Here is an 11,315-nt window from a genome sequence, read left to right as displayed (position 1 = left end):
GAAACATTAATGCGTCAACATTGTCCACAGAAAAAAACTAAACTGGAGTGCTATTAATGATGGTTGAATGGTAAACTAGGGACCTCTGCTGGCTAGCTAAGGAATTCGTTTGAGTAAATGTCACGCTGTTAAACCTTACCAGTAGGAGGTGCTGTTGGACGAGGATGTGGAGCTTGCAATCGGCTATGTTTTAAGCGTTCAGAATAGCCAAAGTAGTATGAAATAAGCCCCGCAAATACAATAAAGGTGGGATAGCCTCTTAAATGTTGAGTGAATTATATTTATCCGAATGTTTATCTATTTAAAAGCAGCACATTTACTTTAATCTTCATAATTTTCAGCATTGACGGGACATCAAGTCACGGCAATTACATAGTGTTTATACATAGTGGGTGGTGAAACGACGTTTAAAATCTAACTCCATCAAAACGTAGACTGAATTATATCTTAAAAAGACTGAGTCCCGCTATATTGCCCAGGCTGCACTACAGCGTCTATTCACGGGCGCGAACCCACTACTGAGCGGCACGGGGGCTTTGACCTGCTCCGTTTCCGACCTGGGCCGGTGCACCCCTCCTTAGACGACCTGGTAGTCCCGGGCTCCCCCGGGAGCACCATATCGATACCGAACTTAGCGCGGACACCCGATCGACATAGCCCACTGCAGCTCAGAACTCCTGAGCTCAAACGATCCGCCAGCCTCAGCCTCCCAGTAGCTTGGATTACAGGCACACGCCACTGCGCCCGGCGAGATAATACTGCGCTGCTAGTGCTCTTGTCTTCGACAACCATGACGTAATCCCCAGTGCTCTGGGTCGCCATCTGATGGTCGGATAATAAATCACAGCTTCTGAGCGCTACAGACTGTCAATAGACAGCAAACAGCCTTGTCGAACATATCTAGACTTAACGTGCCGATTTATGCCACGATCTTTATGTGTAAAGAATGAATGTGCAATTGAAATGGTAAATATACATTTCCATGTGAAATGTCTTGCCGATGACTATGATTATCAGCAACATCTGCACTCCATGCAGGTGAGTGCTTCTTTTGGGATTTTGAGGTATCTTATTAATTCAGTAAAACAGCAGATTTTCTTTATGCCATGAAAACCTTTGAGAATTAATCAAGCGATTGCATTACGCTTCCGTGGCAATCAATGCTGCTATTGGCCAAACCGGCCGCACGACCCGCCTTATTCTGCTGCTGATTGGTTAAGCTTGAGGAGGTTTAGGCAACCTCTGAAGATCAACGCTTTTGGTTGGCTTCAGGAGTTCATCGGCGGACTAAAATAACCCAGTGTAGGGAAAATTAAAATGAAGGCAGTTATTTTAGCCAAATTGGATATTTCAGAGTGAGACCATCTTAATCTCGCGATTTCACATTCGTTTCTCGCTTATTGACATTTTAACTCGCGAGACCAGCATGTTCTCGCGAGGCTGGGAACCTATAACTCTCTGCCATGAGTCAACCACCGTAGCCACAACCAGAGCTATTTAGAGAGCTTTCCCTCTCTCTAAATAGCTCTGGCCACAACTGTCAACTATGAAACTGTTATTCACACGTTTTTTTTCCTCTTCATAAATGTCTACAGAAAACCAGGCAAATGTACATAATGAATTTATTATGACAATATGGTTCAAAATCCGTACATTTATATTATGGCGACTTCATTGTAGCTATCATATTTTAAATGTTTTTTTGGTTCTCACTGCTAATACTTGCTATGGATAACGGTGTTTTGCTGCATTTACTAAATGTACACCTAGTCATTTACCCTAAATGTCAAATGGTATCTGATCATTGTAGGCCTACTTTGTGAATATTGTGCAAAATCGTGTGCTTGATAAATTTTGGGTGTAAAGAAGGACACAATTTCAGGCCACATTAAAAACACTAACTTTATATGGAGGATATTTTAATACATCCAACGTTTTGAGAAAAGTCAACAGTTCCACTTACACAAACCTTTCATAAAATGAAATAAAATTTCACAAAACATGGAAACTAAAAACGTTAAGAGTTGGGAACCAAGGACTTTAGAAAATGATATCAAAATTCTATCTGGTCGTCATCGTCGCAATACTTTCTTCTTGACGTCTGTGGATCTGTCAGCTTTAACTGCAGCGGAGGAAAGACAAGACACATGGATTAGTCTTAGACCAAATAAGAGTATCAAGACGTCAGAGTTAACGTTCAATAATTAAAATCTAATTTTAATGAAATAAAATACAAACCGCTACTTGCCATTACAGATACAAAAACTCACATTTCAGCAACACAACCAGGCGTTTAGAAAATCAGACACTATAGTCATATTTAGAAACAACTCTAACTTCTGGAAATCGACATTTCCACATGTGGCTCAGATTCCCTAATCCTCCATTCCCAGTCAGTTTGACCCCAGAGCGATGGACAGTGAAGTAGGCAGAGCGATGGACAGTAGGGCTTTGACTTTTGCCCAAAAATCATATTCAAAGTTAGTTTGTTTATTCATATTAATATTCAAATATATTCAAATATGTATTATTATAAAACGGGTGGTTTAAATCAAGCAATCTGATTGGTTCCTAACTGTTGTATAATGTGCATATACTTAACTGCTATGACGTCCAATCAGTTTGGAGGGTTCAGTATCACGCCGCGCCTAACTTTAACTGTTTATTTATATATAAAAGCAATAGCATAGTTCACTGAAGCCTAAAAATATGTTGATTGATGGAGAGGGTGGAAATGTTGTAAAGCATTAGGCACACGGTGAGTGAACTGCTCGATAGTAGGCTAAATTGCCGGCGAAGGGTTTGAATTATCTTTTCATCTTTAAGGGGGTCTCTCTATCTCATAAAAAAAGTTTCCACACCGCGCACATAGCCTTACCATGCGCAAAAGCGCCAGTATTCATAACCTCTTCTTTAAGTTCTACCTTAACATTTCGCGTGTCGTTCGTTGGTAAGGTTGGTCTGAAGTGCTCGTAGAACCTTCTTAGCTCTACCGTAGGGATGTTTCTCCTTCAGTCTCCGCCACTGTACAGTAACCTTTGTAAATCCCTGTTGCGCATGTTCATTCGCATCCGTAGCCAATTGAGGCCAAATGAAACGGCATGTTTGAATTAAGGATATTGTCTCGGCTGTTCTTTATTTTGGGCTGTGGGTACAGCTGGCAAGGTCAGCTCGACTCGCTTCCAATAATTTCAAAAACCCGCAACTTCAAAAAATTATTTCATTTATTTTACAATTCAAAAATTAAAAGGAAAAATTAAGGAAATGATACTGGGAAACGAATAAACCATTATAAGCAACGAGTGAACTTAATAAGCGATCAAAACACTTTTTCCAACCACCGCCTCTTTCCCTTGACATTTAGTTTTCATCTTAAATATGCGACAGATGTAATTAAGGCAACCTGGTCGTACAGGAATCCGTGAAATGAGTCGGTCTACGTCCCGTTTACAAAAAATAATGCCCATAAAAGGTTTGAATATTAAGGGCAGCCTAAAATTCGTTCGAATATTATAATTTTTTTAAATATTGAAATTATATTCGAATAACGAAGTTCAAATAACGAAGAGTCAAAGCCCTAATGGACAGTGAGGTAGGCAGAGCAGCAGGTGAACCCCTGCTGAGACCTGGACTTCACAAGCCCGCCTTTGTAGCCTCAGTGGGGGGTGAGGGTTGGGGGTGAGGGGTAGGGTTTGTGTGGGGTGGGCTGGGGTGGAGGTGCTGGGGCTGTACCTGCTCTGGGCCTTGGTCCACTTCAGGGCGTGTCGGGGGGGCAGGCTGGTGGTGGGGTGGTAGAAGGTGCAGCCCGCTCGCTTGCACTGGGTGGCGAAGCGGCATGGCTGTGGGGCACGACGACGGCACAATGTCAACACGGTCGATGTGACATGTTACATGACGTATACCATGTCGATGTACAGCCCATGGATGGTATTTTATCTCACACACACACACACACACACACACACACACACACACACACACACACACACACACACACACACACACACACACACACACACACACACACACACACACACACACACACACACACACACACACACCTGAGTGGGTTGGTACTGTGCATTAGCTTCAACCAGTTGGGGTGTCAGACCATGACGTTGTTTACCTTGGGGTGATAGAAGGCACAGTCCATCTTCTTGCACTCGGGGAAGAAGCGGCACACGCTGCCAGACTGCGGGGCTGCTGGCGCTGTGGACACACACACACATACACACACACACATCGACATATAAGCCAATCACGTCAGACCATGGGACTTCAGACGCAACAACAACTGCCTTGGGTGTGTGTGTGTGTGTGTACCTGGTCTGGGCGGGGGGAGGGGCGCCGCGGCCCGTCGGCTCACGTGTGTGAAGGGACAGTCGGGCTTTGTGCACTTGCCGTCGTATTTACAGTTGGGATGGACAAACAGACACTTCTCCCCGTATGTGCAGTTAGGGAAGGTCCTGCACACGGGGAATAGAGGAAGAGGAAGAAGGAACGCTTTGTTGGACTTCACGACTCTCACACACGGAAACTCAACTATTTGTAATGGTCATTTTTGTTGTGGCCGTTGTTGTTGTTGTTGTTGCCCTCCCCGGCTACGTACTTGCACTGTGTGGTGGGGTGATGGTAGGGGCACTCGTCCCCACTCTTACACACGGGCCAGAACCGGCACCGCTCCAGAACCTTCTGCCTCTTCTGGGGGACGCTGGCCCCGTCCTCCTCCTCCTCCTCGTCGTCCACCTCCATGCCCTCATCTGCGAGGAGGAAGGTGGTAGGGAAAGAGAGGAGGGGAGAGGAAAGGAGTAGAGAGAGTAAAGGGGGATGAGGAGAGCAAAAGAGAGGAGAGTTAAAAGGAGAGGAGACGGGAGAGGAGGAGAGAGGAAGAGACATGCATCCAAAAAGGCTTAGTTCACCGCACGGCGCTTTAGATAAAACATTCACTAACAACCACTTCATCTCAAAGTTCTGGCCAAGGGTACAATCGTCTAAAAATGACTTATTATTAGACATCCACCGTGTGAGACGCCACCGCCCCCCCCCCCCCCCCCCCCCCCCCCTAACCCTAACCCTAACCACACAGACCGCCCTGCCTACCGTCGGCCATGTTGAAGCCGCCCTGGAGCCTCTGCAGGATGCTGCCCTTGGCCTGCAGGCCGAGCCGGGAGGAGACGGGGGGCGGCCGGGGGCTCTCCAGCTCCATGTCGCAGTCCGCCATGTTGCCCAGGGGGCTGGGCACGCCGTCCAGCGTCACGATGAACTTGGGGCTGCCGGCCTCCGTCTCCTTGCTGAGAGCACAGAGCGGAGCGGAGGTGAGCCGGGAGGAAGTGCTGACGGGTCTGTGCGTGCGTGCGTGTGTGTGCTTGCTTGACCGTGTGTGCGTGCATGCGTTTCAGCGGGCCTGCGTGTGTGCGTGCATTACGTGGTGTGTGCAGCTTTGTGGTGTTTGCGTGCACACGTGCCTGTGTATGCGTGTGCGCGTACCTGTGTGTGTGTGTGTGCGTGTGTGTGTGCGTGTGTGTGTGTGCGTACGCGTGCGTGCATACCTGGCCTGGACGGTGCGGGGCACCACCGGTCTGATGAGGTCTCCGGTCTCCTGGAGCTGCAGTCGGCTGCGGACCGGCGTGTCCTGGAGCGCGGCGCGGCTCATGATGAACGAGCGCGTGTCGAAGGCCTTGCCGTCGAAGACCTTGGTGCCGTTCCCCCCGGCAACAGCCACATCTTCCATGACAACAGCAGCAGCAGAAACAACATCATCATGGTAACGTGAGCTTGTGTGTACGAGTTGGAAGATATAGCGATATCCACCACTGACGGAGCAACGGACATCAGTGTTTCCCATACATAGACCAATGTGTGGCGCAGCGCCACAGATTCAACAACGAGCGGCACAAATTGATTCCGCTTTTTTTTTTTTTTTTAAACGTGATTTTTAAGTATAAATATCTCACGCTCTCACAACAAATGTCATGCCAAAAAAAGAAAAATACCCGTTAGATCTCTCGTTGCTTCGGACGAGCACTAAATTGCTGCGGCTGCCACCCCCCCCACGTCAACAACTCCGCCAGCCCGTACCAACCCTCCCCCCCGCCAACAATCCCGTCCGCCCGCAATCCAACCTAACAATCCCGTCCACCCGCAACCCAACACAACAATCCCGTCCGCCCGCAACCCAACTCCCCCCGTCAACAATTCCACCCGCGGACCCTGTTATAATGTAAGCATTATAAGATTCTACAGAGACTCACTCCGACCAAAAACCAAAAGTTGCCAACCCTGCAGGGGGGCACCACACATTGCTACCTGGTCTGTGGGAAACACTGGACATCGCAATTTTCAAATTGTGATTTGTTACGGTTACTGACAGGAGATCCGTACGATTTGTATTATTTTTGTTTTACAATTCAATAGTTAATTCAATAGTCAAAAGATTTTATAATATAAATTCAGAAATCGATTCATCTAATTTCATCATAACACGTAGGCCTGGCTTACAGGAAAGAGAAGTTTATGTTGACTGTTTCCAATTTCTATGCAATCTAAATAATAATAATAATAATAATAATAATAATAATTTTACCAAATCGTTCAGTCGTCAGGCCGGACTGCTGGACGAACAAACACATGATTGATCTGCAAGCTTAAACACAAACTCACTGGGGTTCGCCGGCTCCTTTGGGACACTGGCGACGTTCTGGGGCTGGTCCAACTGAAGGCGCGAAGCTAGAGACCTCGGTGGAGGTACTAGAGGAACATAACAGATGAAGAGAGGACAGACAGGTTGGGACAGTTAGGATCCATGAGCCAAAAGGTCGCTGGGTCATCGATGCAAAACGGCATTGACTGAATTATATTTACATTAGGCACATGCTTTTACGCTAGGCAACTCAAGAAAGACTGGGGCGAAATCGAGCAGCTACAAAAAATGTCCGAGGGCTACTTGACTGAGTAGCTAGAGAATCAGTACTTTTTCGTCGCAGTGCAAAATACTTGAAATAATACTAAAATACTTTAGTAATATTACTACTAAACTCCAGAGAGAGAGAGAGAGAGAGAGAGAGGACATCCTCCACCAAGTGCCTCCTCGATCACACACCAGAGCTGCAAGACAGCACTGACTCAAGCCGAAGCTGCCCCATGTACATTCTCTAGGACGGCGGGGGGGACGCGGGGGGGCCTACCCAGCATCCGGGCGGGGGGCACCTCGGTGGGGTTGTAGGAGGGGACCTGGGGCGCCAGCGTCTGGAGGTGCTCCTGGACCAGCTGGATGGCCGCCGTCATCTCCTCGCTGCTCGCCAGGCGGGTACGGGGCGACACGGGCACCATCTGCTTCTGGGAGTCTGGAGAGAGGAACCGGGGGATTGGGTTCAGAGCCAAACAGGTTGCGGGGGTAATCCCCCTTACCCCCCTACACCCCTCTTACACACCTATTGTATGTTGTACGTCCAGGCACTTAAAAATAGTACTTGGCATCGTGTAGCGTCTTATCCTAGCTATCTTTGTTGTATAACGGGAATGGGTTAACCTAGCGATTGTTAGTGCTTGGCACTTGGTTCTATGATCATCCTTACTGTACCGACAGCGATATATTTTTGTTTCTCTTTCTTCTGACAAATGTACTTATTGTAAGTCGCTTTGGATAAAAGAGTCTGCTAAATGCTCTAAATGTAAATGAGGGAGTTCAGCTGAACACAGCAGTCGTTTCAGTTCAATTATTTATGATATTAACCCGATAACCTCGACCACCGCTACCGTACGCCGAGAACGATGAAGTGGGCGGTGATGTTAAAACGGATCAACCCCACTGTTAGGAAAATGCAGTGGTAAACGTTTAGCCTCCTGCTCTTTATTTGCTGACAACTCGTCCACGATGCACCGCGATGCGCGTCGTGGTCGATGAAGAGCAAAGCCTCATTCTGGACCTACTTGCGGTGAAGGCCGTGGTCTTGGTGATGGAGTCCTGGGCCTCAGAGATGGCCTTCAGGATCAGGTTCCTGTTGGCCTGCTTCCCCGGCGGCAGAGAGGGTCTGGAAGGGCATCGGTTTACATTTAGAGTTTGTGCACATGTCGTTTGACGCAATTACTCAATCTGAACCAATGGGATCGCTGTCGATCCACGTGTCTGCGTGCGACGGAGGACTCACTTTCGCTCCGGTTTGGAGGGCAGGGACACGCGGCTGGACATGCTCCTGCCCCCGTAGCTCTTGTCTTCCTCCTCCTCCTCCTCCTCCCCGGCCTCGTCGCTGTCCTGCTTCTCCGCCCGTCTGTTGACCCAGCCCACCGAGCTGGCCACCGGCGCCTTGCGCTTGCGAGACATCTCCCCCTGGACAAACGCAAGACGTTCGCGGGGCTTGTACAACAGAACGCATCGTGAGATCATCATGGGCATATTGAGAGGGCCCCAGAGCATTGTATTGGGGGGGACTCAAGAGTGATACCGAGGAGACCCTAAATATAAAAAGGTTAACATACCGCAACCGAGGCGAATGAAAACTTTGTAACCCAATGGACAAGCCCTGTTATTGGCTAATCGAATGACGGACAATCAACGGCCCTGTGATTGGCCAATCTAAAGACCCCCTACCTGGAGCGTCTCCTCTCTGCTGGTGTCGTAGCGCCCCGGGCGGCTGGAGGCCGTCCTGGTGCTCCGGCCGCTGCCGCTGCGGGTGTCCTGGTGGTGGTGGTGGTGCCGGTGGCTGTCGCCGTGCTGCTGCCTCCCACCGCCCCCCTGGTGGGCCGCCCCCTCGTCGGAGGACCGGCCCGAGGCCAGCCTCCCGCCGCCGTGGTGGTGGGCGGCCCCCTCGTCCGACGTCCGGCCTAGCCTCCCGCCGTGGTGGACGCTGGCCTCGTCCGAGGACCGCCCCCCCGAGGCCAGCCTGCCGCCGCCGCCGCCGCCGTGGGAGGGCCGGTAGAGGGGCGCGGTGGGCCGCCCGGAGGGGCCCCGCTGGCGGCCGTGGTTGGCCGACTCCGGGGGCGTGTCCTCGTCGATGAGGTCGTCGTCGTCCATCTCGGGCTTGATGTCGAGGACGGCCTCCGAGGGGGGCTGCTCCATGAGGGGCTTCACGGCCGACGTGAGGCGGGAGGAGGAGCTCCTGTGGGCAGGAGTTGGGAAAATTGAGACGTTGGAAGAAAAAACACGTTTGTTTTCCTCCTTTTTCTTTGTGTCCCAGCACTCTGCATGAATTCGATCGGGACGGAAAGTTAGTTAGGGTGGTGTTGACTCTGGGTTCGGAACCCCCCCATATCCTCAGCTTAACCCCCTAGTGTCCCCAGCTTAACCCCCCATGTCCCCAGCTTAACCCCCCCCCCCCCCCCCCCATGTCCCCAGCTTAACCCCCCCCCCCCCCCATGTCCCCATGTCTTAACCCAACCCCTACCCATCCTGCTCTATAAAGAAGCACCTCTAGAGTCATTCGCTTAAAGTCCCTTTGGATGAAGGCCTCGGCCAAACAGCGTAACAACACATCCTGAACAGAACCACCACGGCTGACGACGGACGCTGGACAGAAGCGGCTTATGAACCCAGTCGTACCTGTGGTCCTGGGCCGAGCTGGACACGCGCGTCTCGTTGCGGTCGGAGCGAGAGCTGGACACGGCCAGGGCCTTGGCGGGCTCCGCCCTCTTCTCGCCGCCGGAGGAGGAATGCGTCTTCCCCGACACGGAGATGCTGTCCAGCTGCAGCTGCGTCGACGCAGGGTCTGTGCACACCGAGAGAACACACGGGTCAGCGTGGACGAGGTTAGAGACACCGGCGTCGGATTCGGATGGTCAATGTGTTTACATGCACACTAATGAAGCGATCATGTAAACACCGTAGATCTGTTCATTCCCGGGGCATCGTAACAGGGACACCTAAATAACTTAATTGAATGTTTCCATGTACTTTATCCTCTGACATGAGTGGCCTTACTGGGATTCTGACATTGATCTGTTTATCCATTCCAGACTTAACCATCTGTGCGAGTAATTATACATTTACAGACATTTGGGCAAAGCTTTGCATCAGAGTTCACTTACCCACTGCCACGGATCTCAATTTCTCGAGGACACCGTGTAACCTATAAAATAAATGTAAAAGAGCCATTCAGGTAAAACAAATAATCCACTATTTTAAATACAATGAATATTCATTTATTGTATCAATAATGTTACTGCAGATCTTTAGTGATCTGCAGTTCCATAAAATAAGATTTGAGCAAATGAAGGACGGTGTTGTACTACCCGGGTGAAAGAGTACCAAGGCGTCGATACTTTAGGGGGAGAACCATCCTATTATTTTCATCATTATCGTCGCTATTATTACCAGACTGTGAACTTGATGGTGTTGCCCCCTAGAAAGAGAGACAGGTCGTCCCCCATTTGCTGGGACGTCTTCTTGTTGGCCACCATCACCATGATGTAGTCAGGCAGCTCCTCGTCTGAGGGGAGACACACGGGGACACGGGGTCAAAGAGCAGCTTCAACAAGTTAACAACACTTGCAAACACGCAGTAGGGTGTCGCAGAATGATCCGTCTGTGGTGCATTCAATCACTCACCGATATACGCTCCCAGTTCTTGAAGCTTTCCCTTTATGGCGGCCTGCAATGAAACAACAAGACATATTGGCCAAAGTGTGGGCACGTTTGCAAAACAATCAGGTCACTCGACCAGATATGGTGCTGCTGGCTCTGCTCATAGCTAGCGTGGTGCAGGCAACCCTCTGAATGGCAGGGAGGAAGCCATGCCAAACAATAATACATAATCAAATGCAAGTGGATCAATGAGATACTGTAACCCAGGTCGCAGAATCGGCTGTAGCGTGTGATAGGTGGGCGTGGATAGCGATATCAACACATAACACTATAGCTAGTAGGCTAGCCATGGTCCAGTCGTGCTATGCTAAGCTAACCTTTACCCACTCGGGCCTAGATACAAAACAAGTGATTTAGGGGGGACTTCTCCAACTCACCCTTATTTTTTTGCTAATCTCCGTCCCGATTTCCATGATTGCGTTATCCTAAATTTAATACAGTATTAGGGGTAAAGAGTGGAGTAAAGTTGTTAGTAGTGTTGCCCGATTCAACACTCCGGTCAAATGTTGAACAGTGGTGTACTTTCTACGGGTCTCTGCTGCGGACAACTCTCACACGGTTTGTCAGTGTGAAAATACTGCCACCTGGCGGGATGATGGTGTCAGTATTCGCTGTCCTATCTCACACAGACAGGACAGCGTCTATAATGCATAATCTATGTGGAAATAAATATTAACTCGTTTATTGAATAATATGTATTCAATAAAAATTATATAATCAAAAAAAAATCTGGCACACT

At 49.3% G+C, this 11,315-nt stretch overlaps 1 protein-coding gene across 1 annotated transcript; it reads right to left on the bottom strand.

Moving 5' to 3' along the window:
• Positions 1–1,824: 1,824 nt before the first annotated feature.
• zc3h14 (zinc finger CCCH-type containing 14) lies at positions 1,825–11,093 on the bottom strand. The gene is made up of 17 exons (XM_084484150.1): positions 10,954–11,093; positions 10,541–10,583; positions 10,307–10,421; positions 10,021–10,061; positions 9,536–9,701; positions 8,588–9,095; positions 8,148–8,326; positions 7,930–8,030; positions 7,185–7,343; positions 6,661–6,747; positions 5,550–5,724; positions 5,101–5,291; positions 4,610–4,760; positions 4,324–4,466; positions 4,127–4,209; positions 3,733–3,839; positions 1,825–2,122 (listed from the first exon to the last, which is right to left on the bottom strand). Exons 1-17 carry the CDS (start codon positions 10,987–10,989, stop codon positions 2,119–2,121), a joined length of 2,289 nt encoding a protein of 762 aa, XP_084340276.1. The 5' UTR covers positions 10,990–11,093; the 3' UTR covers positions 1,825–2,118.
• Between the last annotated feature and the right edge of the window lie 222 nt (positions 11,094–11,315).

Source organism: Micromesistius poutassou, assembly GCF_964030765.1.
Source record: "Micromesistius poutassou genome assembly, chromosome: 19".
In the NCBI taxonomy this organism is placed as follows: Eukaryota; Metazoa; Chordata; class Actinopteri; order Gadiformes; family Gadidae; genus Micromesistius; species Micromesistius poutassou.
The sequence above is the reverse complement of the archived record's forward strand: the minus strand, read 5'-3'. Positions and strand labels throughout refer to the sequence as shown.